The sequence below is a fragment of the Myiozetetes cayanensis genome, unplaced genomic scaffold (assembly GCF_022539395.1).
Source record: "Myiozetetes cayanensis isolate MyiCay16 unplaced genomic scaffold, myiCay2020 scf4, whole genome shotgun sequence".
In the NCBI taxonomy this organism is placed as follows: domain Eukaryota; kingdom Metazoa; phylum Chordata; class Aves; order Passeriformes; family Tyrannidae; genus Myiozetetes; species Myiozetetes cayanensis.
In genome coordinates this window covers 39,378,598-39,397,387 of record NW_026087631.1, presented here as the reverse complement: position 1 = coordinate 39,397,387, position 18,790 = coordinate 39,378,598, and the positions used below count along the sequence as shown (strand labels likewise).

The following is an 18,790-nucleotide window of genomic DNA, read 5'->3' as shown; positions in this document are numbered from 1 at the left end:
GCATTCCAGAGAGAGCTCTCTCGCAGCTCTCCCTGCAGCTTTCTCTGAAATACAGAAGGGAAAGGGAAAAAAGCTTCCTAAGTGGAACAGCAAGTTCTAGCTTCCCCTTACAAATTCTTCCAAAAGCGTACCTATGCCTGCAGAGGCCCTCCCCATAGTGAATTTCAAAGAATCCTTTTCCTATTTTAGCCTTTTAGCCTGCTGCAAGACTCAATGACGTAAAAATTTTTTAACATAAAACAATAAACATGGCTTAATCTGCGGTAGGTTTGACCTCGACTGGCTGCCAGATGTCCATTCTCACTCCAACACCTTAAGAGGACAGGGAGAAAATAGGATGAGAAAGTTCATGGGTCAAGACAGGGAGACCGTTTACCATTCACTATCAGAAAACCAGATTCAACTTGTGGAAGACTAATTTATTGCCAGTTAAAAATAGAGTAGGATGGTAAGAAAGACAAAACTAGAATCACCTTTTCCCCACCCCTCTGTTCTGACTAGGGTCAGCTTTACTCTTTCATTCCTGAATCTTCTACCTGCACCCTCCCCAAGCAGTGCAAGGTGGGTAGGGATTGGAAGTTGCACTTGGTTCATAAACCTTCATCTCTGCTGCTTGTTTCTCTTCACGCTGCTCCCCTGTTCCACATGGGATCCCTCCCATAGGATACAGTCCTTGATGGCTCCTTCTCACAAGCTGCAGCTCTTCAAGCGCTGCTCTAGCATGAGGTACAATCCATCAGGAAAAGGCTGCTCCAGCATGAGTCCCTAATAGGTCACAATTCCTACCAGGAACTTGCTTTTGTGTGGGCTCTTCATGGGCTGCAGCTTCTTTCAGGGTACAACCACCTGCTCCAGCATAGGATCCTCCCCAGGCTGCAGTGTGGATATCTCCTGTCTAGCGTGTTTCAGCATGGGCTGCAGAGGGACAACCTGGTCCACCATAGATATATGTCTATATATTGTCTGCCACATATATTAAATATATAAAAATTATAGTTGGTGACCTTTCAGCTTCCCCGTTTCCTTATAGAACTTCTTAGGCTACATGGTTTAAAAAGTCTTACAGGCAAAAGCCTCTTCATATTCTAATAGTGTTTATTTTCCTATTATATTCTCTCTTACTACCTTGCCTCCCTCCCCACAGTTTTTAGTCAAGCTCAAAAAATTAGCCTCACTTTTCTGCCCCACCTATTTAAATTGAATTGCAGGTGATAATCAATACATATAAAACATAGGAAACATCCTGCCAGCCCAGATGAGTTATTTGGCTATTTTTGCCTGTAAAATCCACTGTGTTGCTGTTGGTATTCTTAATTACCAGCCTCTGAAGAGCCTATGATCTAGTTGCATTCTCACAGGTATGCAGAAGTATGAGGAGCAATACAATTGAGTAAAAGCCTAGAATTTTGCACGTGGTTTTTGGTAGTCATTCAGTTCTCTTTAAAGAACAACATATATTTGGCTTGACCGCATTGCACTCCTGTACACGTCTGTCTGCTGTTCATCATTGTGGGGAAAGAGGCAGACATGGCAGATACATGATCATAAGTATTTATTTCTGACCCTTAAGTATCCCCCTGAATATATAGTAGTTGAGTGTGTGATCACTTGCCCTTCTGGTTAGGTGCATTTTCTGGAATCTTCTTTTATTAAGTGAAGAATGGGCCAGAATGTGAGTGCCTGGGGCTAATCAGCATGTCAGTCTCATAGGTTGCAAAGGTTCTGGCTTCTTGAGAGATTCCAGTTCCAGCCTTTTTAACTTTTATATATGAGGCACATACATGTTGGCCTAATATAAAGTAATTTTAGAGATTAAATGGTAATTGTCATTACAGAGTATTTGTTGCCAATGAGGTAAGAATGAACACCGAAATAAGGGTTGTTCAATTTGTTCAGAATTCTCCAACCTATGTTAGAAAAAAAATATTAATTTTAAAAATCCAGTAGTTTTTAGTCAAAACTTTAAAAAGTCTTCAAAAGTTGCTCCATTTTTGAGGTGCATTCAAGAGACCTGCGTTTCTGAAAATTCTACACAGCCAGATGATGTACATGCAAAAAGGAGTGTGACCTTGAAAAATTTTTGTCCAGTTTCTTTTTAACCTATGATGTGCAGCAGTCCAGTAGAAGTATATTTTGTATGTCCAAACAAAATATCGACTTAGCTTCTTTTATTTTTGATGTTGATTGTCCCTAGGTGTGCCTTTCTCTCAGAGAAGAGGTTCTGGATGATAAAGCACATACCTGAATCAAAACACAAAATATTGTAAGAACAAGAGAGTAGAGTCCAAACTGTCTTCGATAAATTTAGAAGGAGCAGTAGGAGCCTTCATCTGGCAACCTTGCACGGTTCCTTCCACTTAGGAACAGAACACTGCATCATAAAGTTGAGATCCTTCAAATTCATGTTAAAGTCAATGACAGAACAAAGACTTGTCTGTAATCTCCAAATTTTTCAGAAGTATTTTGGTGATGAGGAGAAGGGGCCGAGAAGGGGCCTATTTACATGCAGGTTTTGGAGTGGGCTAATAATCAGCTTGAATAGTCAAGCTATAAAAGTCTTAATTTAGATATAACTTCTCATCCCAGCTTGCACAAATGAATGAGCAATAGTTGCACAGAACAAGAAATCAAAACAGGAGGTGATGCACTTCCCTGCAGTGGTCTGCAGAAGATGTGGCAGAGTTTGTGAAAGGCACAATACTAACTTGATTCTTTGTTGCCATAGACATCCCAGTTGCCTTGGTACCCAGCTTTCTGAAAGATGATACTTACCTGCAAAGAGCACTAGCAGGTACATTTTCAGAACATAGGGGAAGTAGATTGAGAAGGCGAATGGAAATGGTAGCTTGATGGAGTATGTGCCAAAAGATTCAAAATAAGGCAGTGATACGCAAATTGCAAATGCTGTAAAACATGGTAAATCCTTAGTCAAAAGGAAGTGGAAGATCATCAAGAATCTTTGTGTAACTGTTAATTACTTTTAAAGCACAAACAGCTGTATTGTATATACCTATGCATTCATATACATATATATTCACATTCATATATATTCACATTCATATGAACATTTTCTCCTTTACTTCAGTTTTGTAGGTCTGAGGTGCTAATTGTTCTTAGTACTAGAATTAGCAAGTATTTCCTATTCAGTGTCAATCCTGTAGTTACAGTGCTTTCAGTGTGCTCTCAGTGGACACTTTTCTTGGAGTATGATGACCTGCTAAGTATGGCCTAAACCAGTAAGGTCAGCCTCAGTGGGGGAGAAGGCAGCTTTGGAACTTGCTGTCTAATGTGCTCAGTGTGGAATGAGCACAATAGAATAATGTGGGAGAATCTGTTTGTCTTTTACAAGACTATTTTTCTGCTTTACTCAGAAAAATGAACATTTTCCTGTATTGTTAAAAAACAATCCAAAACCAACCAAACAAAAACCCCACCAGAGGCACAAACCCCAAACGTCAGAGAGCCCCTATTGAAGATAAAAGAAAAGAGAAAGAGAAAGAGAAGTGACATACAGTTTAATAGGAAGGTACATAAACATTTATGACAACTTTGACAACACAAGAACTGCCTTAAACACAAATGACAGTTGAAGCGATCACATTTTTTTGAAGAATATTGAGGAAGCAAGTTGTTGGTACCTTTCCCACTTCCTTACCTTTAGCCAGAACTGAAAGGGGATAAAGTGGGATGCAGAGTGAGAAGTTGAGCCATGTCAGTGGTAGGTAGTATATTCCCATCCTTGCCAACATGCTGTAAGTGTATCTGCAGCAAGAGGAAAGCAGATGAGCTCAGAGGGCATGATGATGTCTTTTAGAATAAAGAGACGCTATTGAAAAATCCAAAGGAATTGCAGAAGAGGTTGGAGCAGCCTATCTCAGTAAATTTCAGAGTGAACAACGGTTTTGTTCGGGCTCCATTATCTAAAAGCAGAGGGTTCATTGTTTTGAAGAGGGGGTGTGTGGTGCTACCCCAGAGCAGGCAGACAGCAATAGAGCCCTCCTGATGGAAAGCTCTATCAGAAACATCATGATTTCACACTGATCCATTAGAAAATTAATTTCAGATGAGGATATCGCAACTGGGAGGTGCAGGTAGAATATGCCTATCACTGGGGACTGAGAAAATGCTAATTTATGACTGCTGAGCTAGCTGGAAAAGGCTAAACAGGATGGTAATTGCAGGAACTTAACCTTCTGTAGTACATCTGCCCCTCTCCTAGACCTCAGAAAGGTAGTAGGAGCAAAAAAAAAAAAGTTGTTTTCCAGTGTAATTCATCATTATATTCTTACTGTGGCTGTTACTGTTTCTCACTGGGAGACCAGAATGCTTAGGACTTCAGATCCAAAGGTGAGCTAATCCTGGTTTGATCTTAAAGTGGTACAGGAGCTTTCCAAACACTGAGAAACAGATCTGATTGCATTTTTGGTCAGCTGAGAGGCATTTTGCTCTGTGGTCTTGCTAGAGGTACAAAAGTCTGTTACCCAAGATTTTCTGACAGATGAAACCAGCATTAAACAAACCTTCTATATTCCTGTCTTATGAATTGGTTAATTTTGCATCATACCTGGGCTGTGCAAGAGTGTGATAGGCTGTAAATGTACCATTTTCTCTCATTGTCCTCTGAAACCTCAGGATTGTCTCAATTTTTTATTATTGTTGCTTTTAAGGCTGAATCTCAACCTGATACAAAACAGGAAAAGGAACAGCTACTCCCTCTCTATACAACTCCATGGGCTGTTCATGGTATAAGCAGGAAAGATCAGGTACAGAAAACCTTGCAGAATTTGCTCATGGCCACCATTAGTCATAATGCACAATAAATAGTCCTTCAGGGATATTTATGTCCCTGAAGGACTATGTGGAAGAACATGTAATATTTCAAGAGTAGTTGGTTGGGATAGATCCCTTTGCACTTTTAGCCATGGATGTTTCTTTGAGATATTAGGACATGACACAGATGCTGTAAAAGAAATCAGGCAATAATTCTAAGCCTGTATGAGTTGTAATATGTTATTTGAATTGGTCATTTGCTACTATAGACTACAGTATTTTGCTTACTAAGCAACTACCATTACTGCTGTGATGCTGGAGCGTGTTCTTAAGCAATGGTAGAAAATTAATGATGCTTTGATAGAACTACTGTGCACTGACAAGACGTTACAGCCAATGCTGTTTATATTTTTGGCATCTCTCCAGCTGCACAGAACCCTTTCATTTCAGATTAAGTTCTACTATTTTAGCCTTACAAGCTTCAAAAATAAATAGGATGGAACAATAATCAAAATAATTAATATAAGTAGTAGTCTATTAACACATGCAGTACAGATACTCTGAAGCTGACTTAAAATCTCTGTTAATTCCGACACTTTTCTTTTTTAGATCTCTTTTATAACATGCATTTCCTTTGCTGCCTAAATCCATATTTTTCAGTCAGTCCCCTAAGCAATATATTTGAAGGAGCAGAAAGCTATTTTAGCAGAAAGAAAAAAAGATTTTGCTGCCATACATAGGTTGCTGTGAGGGCTATGTCTTCTTAAAATGCTTCTTAATTCTGTATGTTTTACCTGCTGTAAGTCTACAAACTGAGGTGCATAGAGGCTTATGTTACATTTGAGAAGTATGTTTGTTGTCCTTGTGCTGTGATATGTGCCCTACTACACCAAAATGCTCATTTCTGCTACAGGGCCTCTTGGCTTTTGGGAAAGCACACGTGCAATTAACCTAGAATAGTCTTTTCATTTTAGCAAGAAGTTCTGCTGGTGCCTTACCGTGCTATCAATCTTGGATCAAAGTGGATAAAAACAAAAAAAAAAAAATAAAGCAACAGGGTCATAATTCAGTTTCGGAAATTGTTGTTCCTTGGAAGGTAGTTTCGATTTCCTTTTAAATTTTTGTTAAAAAAGGCAAAGCCTTTGAACTACAAATGATAATGCATTATGTTACTGCATTACTCTGTCTTATATTTTTAAGTCACTCTGCCTCTTAACCATGTGGATTTTTATAAAAACCAATAAGTAACTTATAAGATTCAAGCTTTGCTTAAAATGGATAATATGCTTTGCCAATTTTGAAACAATTAAATGAGCCTGCTGCACAGTAAGGGTGGGGTTCTGCTTGCAAGAATAACCTGTTTTTTTGATGCTAACTCCTTACCTGATCACATCTAATAAATTCCAAAGGAAAAATAAAACACACACGACATATTTCCCTTGAACTTCTTCCTGACTGTTGATGACGACAAATAGAACAATTATTCTCTCAGTGATCTGAAAAGAAAAGAGAATTTTGAATTCAGGTAGCACCTTCTGTAGCTGTTATTTCTGTGCCTTTGTGGCAAAATAGGAGGCTACAGGTGGATCCAGTTTTCTTTACGCAAATTCAGCAGTAGATGTTTTGTTTCTTGACCTGCTTTTGTTCAAGATCCCATTAGCCTTCACAGGCAACTGGACACCGCTGGCTGCAACATCACAGATCTGCCATGGTAAGTGTGGAGGTTTGCTTGCCAAGCGGCATGACTTGGGTTTGTAACCTAGGAAACCTGTGGCTGAACCGGCTGAGGTCGTGGAAGCAAGGACTACTCCCACTGCACACCGGTGCCTGGAGGGCCAGCAGGGATGAGTTCCCTTGCTTATAGGCCGTGTGGGAGGCAGTGGGATACGGAGGGCCCTTCTTGGAGGGGTAGTATGCCAGAAAGTACTAATCTCACACTCCCAGCTCTGTTTTCCATAACTTAGAGATTTGTGTCTCAAGGCATCTCTGTCATGTAAGATTTGCAGAAAGAGGGAGGAAAAGCAGAATTCCTGTCTTTCTTTCTGCCTTATTCCTGACTGGGGGAGGAAGGTTTAAGCTTGTCACTTATGTGAGTGATTGCCTTAGTATTTATGCCCTAACATTTTTCTAGGGGTTGAACTTTATCTGACCCACAAGGTATGCCTTTACAAATGAAGAGATAAAAGTGGATTAAATGGGCGGTGTCCCCAGCTTAAAATAAATACTTCTGTGGTACTAAAGCTCACGGAATCAAAAACAAGTTTGTCTTTTTGCAGCTTTCCTGAAAAAGTTTCCTAACAGTATCCATGCCCTGCCCTGCAAAGTAAATATATTAGTACTGCCAAGAATTTGCTTGTCAGGCTCTCCCAGAACATTACCAATTCACTCTGATTTACACTTTATTTGAAAGTATTGAAGGAGAAAACATGCATTTAATCAGTTAGCATTAATCAGTGTAGCTTCATTGGTTTAGTTTTTTTTTACCCACTGCCATGTCTTCCATAAGATACCTTAGGTTTAATGATTTCACAGGTTGAGGTGTCAAGCCAGTGAAAAGTTACAAAATGAAAATGGATTACCAAGGTTGTTTTTATAAGCACAGTAATTCTTCACTGGTTTCCTCTTTTCTCCTTACTCCTTCCTTAAACGAAATAAGAAATTTCCCTCTAAGCCAATTTGTGTGGTAATTTTGCTACATAATGTTTGTGGGTTCCTGCATGGATCATTTTGGGACAAACTTTTTTGCAAACCACGTCTGTTGGATAAAGCAGCCTTCACTATTCAGCAAAATTATGTGAGAGCAATTTTTTCATACAGAAAGAAAGCATGTCTATCCCTTAGGGATCTGGTTCCTCATCTTGGAAAGTACTGAGGGCCCATAACAGCTAAAAATAGTTTTGCTGCCTCTCACCCTATCCTGACTGTCATCTTCTGTTTCTGATCCCATAGGTCCGTAACTGAGGAATTGATTTCCAAAAAGGTCAGATGTTGACAGACTTCTGTGTATATGGGTCAAGAAACAGAAACTGAGAGGTCCTATGTTTGTACAGTGATGCCAAGGAACTTGACAAAAGCGTAGGGGAACTGCAAGTATTGATTCAGGATCTGAAACCAGATAGAACAGAGGCAGGAGAAACATGGCAGGACAACCATCACAAGAGGGAAAATAAAACAAAGGTGAAAGCAGTGTGAGCACTGAATGGGATTGTGTGCAGGAGAGAACAGATAAAATAGACCTGAGATAAAATTGTTAGATGAAGGGTGGTAAAGAGTGCAGCATTGGTGATGTGGGCATTTTGTTACTGACCTTAAAATCAGACTCAGATGGGGAGAGAGAGTTCTGCAATGTTGTTAATAAAGAGTTATTTCAGGGAGTTGCCACAGGAAATTGTCCTAAAGACCAAGGCTATTTCATGATAATGAAAAAAATGGACATGTTTCTAGATATCAGAGATGGAAGATTTTCCAAATAGTCACTTGCTTTTCAAGAATCAGCTTGGGGGAAATGTGTTGGAAAACAGCATGGGTCGAGTGATCAGAATCTGTTCCCATTTCAGTGAGAAAAAAGACAAGCAGCAGGAAGTCACCATCCCCAGTTTCAAAAGAATGTGCACTGGCCAGTGAGACAGAGTGGCTATAGAGACTCACAGTTCAGCCTCATGATCTGGGAGTGGAAGAGGCTGTGGATTTTCTTCTCTCATTAAGGCACAAGCAGAAACATGAGAGGCATAGTTCCTCCATCAGAGGATTCATGCTTGGGAATGGGAGTGATGGAGGCACTCATCTCTACTATTTGCATATGATGGAACTTGGTAATCAGACTGTAAACGATGTTAAGTACCGGCAAGAGCAGGAAGCTGAACATGACACAAAGCTGGCCCCCTGTAGATCTCCTGTTCCCCTTAGACTGCAGTCTCATCTGGCAAAGAATGGGATGCACAAAGCAGCCACCAGACACTGAACCAGGAAACAACCTGTGGCCTTACTCAGGAGCGTCTGCAGGCAGGGGACAGACCTGGCTGCTCAGAGCAATTGTAATGTCCCCTTGAGGACAGACAGTGGCATCCTACCTCTTTTTCTGCATAAATCAGGGGGTTGCCTGCCTGCTTGCCTTTATTCCCTTTCAAGACATTGTGTTCTTTCACAGCTCATACCTTTAGGTAGCCTGCACAAATAAAAGGTAGAAGCAGGGGTTAGTCAGGGACTGGGGACCTTTTCTGCAAGTGACAAGCTATTTGAAGAAGAGGAGATTCCAGTAAATGTCTGTTGATATTGTGCCCCTATACACACCATATCTGTATACATATATACATGGAGTCATGTACATATATAAATATATACACATGTGCATATACACACATATACACACATAGATAAAAAGCACATGCTACTGCTCAGCAATGGATCATTTCCTGTATGGATCTTCCATCCTTGAATGAATGAAAATATGGGATTCTCTTTTGCTGCTCTGTTGCTTAGGAAAAAAACAAACCAGCAAATCTCCAAGTCTCATGTTTTCACATTCATAAAAAGAAAATATGTGCTGACATGTCACAAGGCATAATTACAATGGTTTCACTTTTCTTTCCTTCTTTAAAATCAAATCGGAATTTCCTTCCTCTCCCAGCACTGATTTCTCACAGAATACAGCAAGTTCTGTAGAAGGGCATAAATTTCCACAAGGCAGCCTGTGTTTTTGAATCAAGTAAGTGAAACAGAGCAAATTTGGCTAGCTGAGGTCTGGGCAGGAGCAGGCAGCACATTCACTTCCATTTTTTAATGACTGTGACTGCAGTATTGTACTTGGTAGCTGAAACCCTTAGATGGCTCTTCAATTCAGTGAATGTTAAAAACAAAACAAAAGTCAGAAAACTGCTACTAAATATTTAAAGTGAATGGTTTTATCACAAGTCTGTATTACGTTGTTTTTGGTTTGGTGAATCAAATCCTGTTTGCACAGGATGAAGAACTGGTGTTTTGTTCAGAAAACCACCAATCTCTTTTTTTTTTTTAATCTTTCCTCTCTCCTTACTAAGGTACCAGTCCCTGGCCAGACTGTCACATTTTATTATCTTCTGTTTTGGCGACAAGGGCATGTTGTCCTGCCCTTCTCCCCAACTCAAGCTGCAAATGAGAGACATCCCTTTTGCACCAGCTTTTTGACCATGCCCTGTCTTGCCTTCCCCCAGCACATCCATCACATCAGATTCATCTTTCTGTCATGGTGTGACTTGGCCTTGGCCTACCTAACCCTTCTCAGGTGCCTGTTGGCCTGAAACTGTTCCCTCAGTGAGGAAATTCTGGATGAGCTTTTCCAGAAAAGAGCTCTGAGTTTGCTTTTCCACTATTTATAACATGTATCTCAAAGTGTTTTTCTTAAATGCTACTATCCCATGACAACTGCCTGAAAGAAGGTTGTAGAGAGGTGGAGGTCATTCCCTTCTTCCATGTCTCAAGCAAAAGCACAAGAGGAAAGGGCCTTTAGTTGTGTGAGGGGAGGTTCATATTACATGTCAGAAAATTCTTCTCACTGAAAGAGTGGTTAGGCATTGGAATAAATTGCCCAGGAAGGTGGTGTAGTCACCTTCTCTGCAAGCGTTCAAGAGGTGTCTCATGTGGCACTTGGAGATACGGTTTAGGGGTGATTATGGTGGTGCTGGGTTGACAGTTGGATGCGATGATTTGAAGATCTCATTCAAATTTATGATTCTGTTATATGCCCTGTAAACCCTGAACAGCATCAGAACCTCTGGATGCTGGTACCATTTGCCTGGGTCTGTGACAGCAGAGACTTCTGCTGCAAGAACATGACAGTTCTCCTTTCTTTCTCCTCCCAGCATTAACTCTTCAGCTCCTAAATTTCTCTCTTAATCAATTCTTTTCCTTCCGTGATCTGCAAACCATGTTTCAGGAGGCTTGATGTGCTGGTGGTTTTCTCACTGCCATCCTTTTGCTACCCCACAAAATTTTGTCTTGTTCTTGTCTATAAAATAATTATTCACTTGTTGGTGAAGAAAAGGCATGGAAAATAATTAGATACTGAAACTTGGGTTCTGAAATGCTTCTGGCTGTAAACAGGTTGGCTGGGGAGATAGTAGCCTCAGCCACTTACACCCCAGAAATGGGAGCTGACCCACTTCTGCAGGTGGCCACTTATCTGGACATCTTCTGAGTCTCTGCTGTTGTGGGCCAAGGCATGTGGCACTCACTATTCAGTTTTGCTCAAAAAGAAAAAAGTTGAGAGGACAGCTCCTTCCCAAGCAACCCAGTTCTGAGGACTCAATTCCTGCAGTTAGCAAACTATCAGCAGACCAGGCTCCCCGAGGAGGGGTGCAGGTGGAACATTCAGGGTAGTTCAGCCTGGGCTTGTCCCCAGGGGGAGCCATGGCTGGCATGTAGGTCATGAAGACAGTTTTGAGAAATGAACTTACCTGCAAAAACCTGGGGAGCAGACGGCTTTTGTCAATGCCAGTGAGGATGTGTAGGATCTCCAGTATAGATAACAATTGGCAAACACGCATTACAAGTCCTATGGAGTAAAAGGTGTCTGCCAATGAATCTATAGACAAAGCAAAGAGGAAAATTAGAGGATGGTTATACAGTAAAGGTCTGGAGCAACTGCTGGGTTAGTTCTTGCCCTATCACCACTGGAGATTTAGAGAAATAAAGTTCACACATTACCAAACTTTTGGGTAGCAGAAGCCAAGCTTCAGGGAGTGGAGGAGGCAGTCCACTCCGTGTGTGGCTCTGATGCAGAGGCAAGGAGCTGAGAAAATAATTAAATGCCCTATATTTAATTCATGGGCATACACTGTACTGAATGTGTTGGTTTAGAGATACCACTTTGGGAAATTTCTAAATAGGAGGAAATGTTGAGCAAATGCATGAAGAATGTCTAAACATGAGGAGATGTTGCATTCCTGCCTGTATCTGTACCCATGGCACTGCCTAAAACAAGTAGACCAGAAAGGAGGCATTTTATATGCCTACAACTGTCCACCACTATAAATCATCACCAGTTTTCTGTTTTTGTGTCTTAACTCCAGGCAATAGAAAGAGGAATACGTTGTAATGTTTTTGGAGATAGAGAGTCATGTGCAATAACCACTAACATCTTCCCTCCTGGTGGCTTTAGTAAGATTAATATTTGCCATAATGACTGGACCTAGTCACATTTAGGTCTATGTCTAAGTCAAATGTTACTAGCATGCTGCTGAATATTAAAACCCATTAGCAAAATGAGCTTCATTCCTTATGTGACAGGGACAGAACACAGGTATCAGTAATTTGTTCAGCCTTTTTAACCGAGTATTTTCCTAATTGAATTATAGTCACATATTCAGAATCTTAACTTAATCTCTAGTTTGATATTTCTCTGTGTCTGTCACTGCCTCTTAAAATGCTTAATGAAAATAGAGAAAGAATCTTACCTTTTCCAAACGTCATGAACCTGATGATCATATTTGTAAATATCCATGAATGTCCACAGAATTGCATTAAGTCATACACAAACAGGTACATGTTCATGGTAAAGCTGTGGAAGTGAAAATAATAAAGCAAACCATGTGACTTACAACAACATATTGTAAGAAATTGCACCCTCTTTGGACATGTTAGTAAATCAAAGGAAAAGACCTGAAACTGAGAAGAGCCCTGCTGAGAAGGACTTGATGGTGCTGCTGAGTAAGAAGCTGGACATGATCCAACAATGTGCACTTGCAGTCCAGAAAGTCAGTTGTCTCCTGGGCTTCATCACAAGCAGCATGGCCAGCAGGTCGAGAGAGGTGATTCTGCCCTCTGCTCTGGTCTGTGAGACCCCACCAGGAGTGCTGCATCCAGCTCTGGGATCCCCAGCACAGGAAGGACATTGACATGTTGGAGTCAGAGGAGGGTCACCAAGATGATTAGAGGGCTGAAGCACTTCCCATATGAGGAAACATTAATAGAATTGGGACTGTTCAGCCTGGAGAAGAGATGGCTTCTAGTATTTGAAGGGAGCCTACAATAAAGGTGGAGAGAGACTACAAGCGTATGTAGTGACAGGACAAGGGGGAATGGTTTCAAATTGAAATAGAGTATGTTTAGATTAAATATTAGGGAAAACTTCTTTACTGTGAGGGTGGTGAGGCACTGGAACAGGTTACCCAGAGAAGTTGTGGATGCCCCATCCCTGGAAGTATTCAAGAGCAGGTTGGATGGGGCCCTGAGCAACCTGCTCTGGCAGAAGGTGTCTCTGCTCATGGTAGGGGGGCTGGAACTAGACGATTTTTAATGTCACTTCCAACCCAAACCACTCTATGATTCTGTGAAATGTAAAAAGATCAGTGAAAACTCTCTGAGTGGTCGCAAAACAGAACTCTGCCTGACGGATCAAAGGCTCTCTTTGTGGCTATACCTGGGATATGCCCAGAAAACTTTTCTGAGTTTCCACCAATCATGAGGGTGAGCTATGGCCATAAAGTGAAGTTTGTGCCAGAGGAAAAAGTAACTAAACAAGGATACTCCACCGACTGTTGGATTCAAGCTGCATTTCATAAAATAAACCTTCTGTTGGAGCAGAAGCACTTTTGTAGCTATTCTAACCTAATTTTCATGGATAATCTGACTTTTTGCAAAACTTCAAAGGCTCTGGAGATCCTAATTTCCCATAAATGTATTTTCTTCTGGCCTATTCTGAAGAGAGATGCTTGCTGTCCTCCAGCTATAAAAAAGACTATCTACCTTCTTGGGAAATTTATTTGTTAATTTTGTACTAGAATCTATCTCCTGTGTCTCCTGTGTTTGGCCTATTGATTTCCTACCCCAATAAGTAGTACTCTCTTTAAGTTGCCCCTTGATCCTGTGTGTTCATTCAGTCTCTGCCATCACACTTTATTTCATTTATATCTATATAATAACAAACATAGTAAATTTCTGTGTTTTGATAAAAGCCTATACTGGACCAAGACCATAAATAACAATACAGACTTATTCAAATTGATCTATATAAACTGATCTTCTAAGTTTTTATTCTAAATAAGTCCCAGGGAGATCTTAGAAAATGCCTGTCTTCCTCTCTTCTAGTTGTGCAGGATGGCTGCTGTTCATATCATCACTTCTACAAGCACAACAAGATTTGTGGGGAAAAATATCTCTCCCAAGAGACATCTGTGCCCTTGGATATTATGAAAATAAGACATATAACAAAGGAATGTATTCTATATACCCTCCTTTTGGGAAAAGTATGATACAACTGAATTGTATTAAAGTCCAGTGAGATCTATATAAACTGACCTCAAATCCCATGTCTTTAATTACTGAATGACACTTTTTTCTATCTTGTTGTAAGAAAAAAGGATGGGAAACTGTACATTACAAAATGACAGAAAATTAGGAACACTGTGCTGATTTAAGAAACAATCTTATTACTGGATGGATAGAATGGGTAGGGAAGTTACAGGAACCGTCATAAAAACCTTGAGGCTTTCCAGCCAGCACCTCCACCGCTCACTTTGGTCTGATATTGCCATATGGGCTTTGAACTGGATGCAAGCTGAGCATATGGTTTCTCTCTTCTGAATTTTGGTTTGCTACATCTGTCTGTCATCCTCAGAAGTTGTCTTTTAGTGATTTGGTCATATTTTCCAGACTCTTCCTCCATTGGCTGGCTAGAAAACTGTTGTTTTCTAATCCTTAATAATCCTTAAACTACTTGGTCATGACTAAACAGGGAATAACCAAGAGGACATTCATAAGTGCAGCCTCACATTAGTGTTTTTGCAATGTGGCAGCTGTTGCATTTAGAACCCGTCATCTTTAAAACGTCCTGGCGACTGCTGAAATGCATACACAGTGCTAGCATTTGTGGAGGGCTCCGTATTCCCAGTGCAGTGTAGAGATGTGCTGCCAGGCAGCGTGCTCGTGTTACCTGGTGGACAGATCCTGGCACCAGTGCTGCCAGCAGCACAGCTCCCTCACTTGGTGATATTCTCCACTGTGTAAAGGAGCAGCCTCATCTGAATATGCAGTTTCATCCTACTTTGTTAATCACTGCACAAAAGGTACATGAGACCAAACATAAGCCTTTCACAGAGGTGAAGTAATCTGCAGAGAATAAAAGGTGATTTCAGAAGAAGCTGAAATGTGACTACTCTCTAAGGTGTTTCTCATCCAAAGGCTGAATAAGGCTGAGGATAACTTATTTCACTGTCCCAGTAGTTTTGCATCACAACACAAAATTCAGCTATCTGCTGAATTGGTAAAGTCACTAGCAGAAGAAATGGGCTTTAGTTAGATTCCCTGCTTCCCTCGGTTCACATCATTCCACATTTACCTCACAGAACCTGCCTCTAGAGCACCCCTGTAGACAAAGCACTGACTAGCAATCCACAAGGTAGCTGTTCAGTCTTGCTGGCTAATCTTCCAAACCTCACTTTGCCTCACTAGTGCCTGGTTTGCTGCTGCATTTCTCCCTTGTAGTGTGAGGTGTTTTAAGACTTTCAAGTTGCTTTCCTTTGAAGGCATTTGGGGATCACTACACATTTCAGTACTCTACCTGCATTGATGACAGGAGAAACAAACAAACATGGGTCTTGCAGGAGGCAGACACAGAAGGCCAGACTTGCTATCTGCTGTTTTAGTTACCAGTTTCTCCTTACTGTGACTGATTTTATGCCAAATACATTGAAATGCTAGGAATGCAGTTATCATACTTAGTATCAACTTTGCTTAGTGGAAAACTTTATCTTCTTTCTCTCTGGGCTCAAAACCTACAATACTAGATGAAATGTAATAAATATCAGAACTAGCACACTGCAGCATGGTCCCAAATAGCCTTCCTTTCCTTCTATTCACCAGCAGAGATTTTACCATTTTTGCTCGCAAAACCTGATGTATTTCTTCAGGTAGAAATGTCACAAAAGTGTAACTGTTGCATTTTATTATTTTTATCATGAAGGTCTCCAGTGTGTCTTAGTGACAACTATGACCCAAGGCAAGCATGGAGGTAGGTGCCCTCAGTGTCTGAAGGGTGGTCAGGACCATGCTTTCCTGGGAGCTAAGGTGACAGCACAGCAGAGGCACCCAGCTCAGGGCATCCCTTTGCCCCAGCTATATGTGCCTTGAATAGTGCCAGGATGAAGGCCACACACAGGTCCCTCTCAGGGGGCATCCCAAGCAGGGTCCCTTGGTCCCAGGGCCCCACTTGAGCCTGCGTGCACTGAGCACTTCCCTGCTGTCAGGGCCATTGCACTTGGCCATCTTCCCACATGCCCTGACTGCACATGAGGAACCAGCCCTTAGGCTGAAACCAGAGAGCAGTGCTCTTTTTCTTATTTCAGCAGGAAAGATCTGCTAGAAAAGCCCCTCTGCTGACACTGTTTCCTTTTAAGTAGTAATTAAGTCATAGTGGTCTGATCTTCTCTTCCTTCCCCCTCCCACCCCTGTGACAAGCTGAGGGTTCTGCAGCTCAGGAAGAAGAGAGCTGCTGACAACTAGTACAGCTGAGGTACTTCTCTCCCACAGGAACATCCCACCCATTGTTTTTCCCCCTTCCTTTTTGCATTTGAGCAGTCTAGGTCAGCTGTGCCCAAGTCATATTACCTGTTGCAGGGGTCGAATACTTCTGCTGCTCCTGAGCTTTCTCCTTTTTCCTCTCTGCAGCTGCAACAGCTGTTTGTTAGGAGATCACCCCTCCTCTTTCCCCACCCGAGGACTCGACGTCACTGTATGTAACACTAAGCAGGAACAAAACTGCACTTCCCGAGAAAGAAGCTTCTAAACCCAAATGTCTCCATTACATTTACTCTGTTCCTCACCCAGCCCAGCCTAGCCCGACCTAACCTAACCTAAATTGTTTGTTGCTGTTGTACTAGTAAGCTGGTCTTTAAATCCCACTAACCTTATCCCTTAACCCAGAGCAATATTTTGAAGGATTACTGGAGAGAATAAATGCATAATTAAAAAATTTTCTTTTATGTTTAGCATCATCACTACAATGATGCTAACAACACTATCAAATGACAAGGAAGACTGCACAACATAAAAGGAGAACTTTAAATTATTTCATATAGAGGAAAGAATCTTCCACTTCCTATCTAGAAATGTCTGGTTTTTCATGTCCCTGTGAAATATGGGCACTACTGGCAGGAAAAATATGTGTTCATCCTAGTTTACTTCTGCCCTTAAGTGTCTGGGATATCTCATCATAAATAAAATGAAGAAGAATGCCTTAATGTTTTTATAAACTCCCTTCTGCCAATAAATAATTTTCCCCACAGCACTAGTGTTGAAATCCCATCCCATCCTACAGTGATATTTGAAATTTGATGCTATAAATGAAGCAGTCTCTGAGGACAAAATGAGCAGTTATGTGTAGATACAGAATGTCTGAGTGATAAAAAGTGGCTTACCAGGTCTCATCCCTATTGAAAGTGGCACTGAGCTCCTGGCAGGACCATCTCTGCTGTCCTGTGGTGTTCTGGGGAGGTAAGAAATGTCTCCCTGGCAAGTGAATGATTTCCTGGCAAGCACGGTGGGGCAAAGTATTTTCCACGGGTATGCCTCCCATCTGGGACCTTAGCACAAGGGTTATGCAGTCATGACTGGCTTTCCTGTCTGTGTGGCATCTTACTTGCACTGCTCAAGAATCATCATATTTTTCTATGCTAAAGAACTTATTTCTTTCTCAGGAGGAAATAATACATCAGTGTAAAACTAAGGGTTAAGCAATTAAACAAATGGCTACTGAAAGGCTCCACTGAGCTCTTGCAAAACAGCCCCCACACTACCTGCCTCTAGGAGGACAACTGAGTGACTAATACTGCAGGAGTGGAGCTTACCACTGTAACAAGATCCAGGAGCAGGAAGAACAGCTCTTTTCAAACATCAGCCAAATATCTAAAAGAACCAAAAGCTCAGATAGCTTTGTGACGTGCAAAACACCTCTTGTGGGCAGCTGCCAAGTTAAAGCTCACACAGATGACAAGGGCACCTGCAAGGGCTTGAAAGCTGGATCCCAATTCCTGTCCATGGTGGTGGCCACCCATGACACAACCTGGCAGGAGCCTGGTGAGGTGCTGCCCACCTCTGAAGCATTTTTAGGGCTTTCCTTTGGCAGCAGCTTGGCCCTATGGAGTGGATGCCCATTGCTTGCTGAAAAAAAAAAAATCTCCTGGGGTGATGGCATGTGATAGGAGTCATGTTGTCCTGTTGTCCATGTGAAAGGAAATATGTTGGTGCATTCGGAGCCTGCCCTGTGGTGAGGAATGAGGCATAACAAGGGGCAATGACTAGAAAATTCACCTCAAAGGTCTACTTCTGGCCTGAACTGTAGTGCTCTTACAAATGCACCCATTGGAGTGACAATGCACTGCAAGGGTAGTGCCAAAGTACAGGGTTTTATAAATCTATTTTTACATAGATATTCAATTTCTCCTTTGGGAGATGTAGAATACCATTCAGCCAGTGGCTTGTAGTCAATCTGGCCAATCAAACCTGGTCCTAGACATTAGAATAGCAAAAATATCTCTCTGAAATACAAGGGTATTTTTCTGCGTACAACTTTCAGTTGAAAACACATGTAAGGTCTCTTTAACTGTGCAATTTGCACTGATGTTTTTGTAGTGTGATGGATATGAGAAAGGAAAATCAGTAACAACAAGTAACAACTTTTATGAGACTACATAGAAGTGGGAACGCTTCCAGGCACACAGGTTTTGGAGAAAGGCCTTTGTGCTTAATACATTTAACAATTCTGTAAGCTGCAAAGACATTCAGATGAAAGCAAATATTCAATGGAACTTTTGGAATAAATATTAGCTGGATATGAGAACAATACAATAAGTCCTGGAAAAAATTCTACCTTTTTATTTTTGGAAAATAAACTTTCTTCTCCACTCCAGCTGTTGCTTTGGCAAAAAAACTTCTGTCTAGAAACACCTCAACCAGCATCAAGTAATGACTTGTATGTAAGTGCTGGCATCTCTTAAAACAAGCTATGTGACTGTTCAGCCCATGTTCAGCCTGAGTCTTCTGGATTTCT

The 18,790-nt window shown here is 41.3% G+C and overlaps 1 protein-coding gene across 1 annotated transcript; it reads right to left on the bottom strand.

Moving 5' to 3' along the window:
* Positions 1 to 1,078: 1,078 nt before the first annotated feature.
* HACD4 (3-hydroxyacyl-CoA dehydratase 4) lies at positions 1,079 to 16,434 on the bottom strand. Its single transcript, XM_050329657.1, has 7 exons — positions 16,351 to 16,434; positions 12,201 to 12,304; positions 11,202 to 11,329; positions 6,154 to 6,266; positions 3,656 to 3,762; positions 2,773 to 2,904; positions 1,079 to 2,241 (listed from the first exon to the last, which is right to left on the bottom strand). Exons 2-7 carry the CDS (start codon positions 12,295 to 12,297, stop codon positions 2,159 to 2,161), a joined length of 660 nt encoding a protein of 219 aa, XP_050185614.1. The 5' UTR covers positions 12,298 to 12,304; positions 16,351 to 16,434; the 3' UTR covers positions 1,079 to 2,158.
* Between the last annotated feature and the right edge of the window lie 2,356 nt (positions 16,435 to 18,790).

Excerpts from the sequence above, each read along its gene's own strand:
- HACD4 (XM_050329657.1), bottom strand. The coding sequence starts at position 12,297 with ATGAACATGTACCTGTTTGTGTATGACTTAATGCAATTCTGTGGACAT. Across the intron at positions 6,267-11,201 it reads TGCTCCCCAGGTTTTTGCAG|ATCACTGAGAGAATAATTGT; the intron begins GTAAGTTCATTT and ends TTTTCTTTTCAG. Across the intron at positions 2,242-2,772 it reads CCTGCTAGTGCTCTTTGCAG|GTATGTGCTTTATCATCCAG; the intron begins GTAAGTATCATC and ends GTTTTGATTCAG.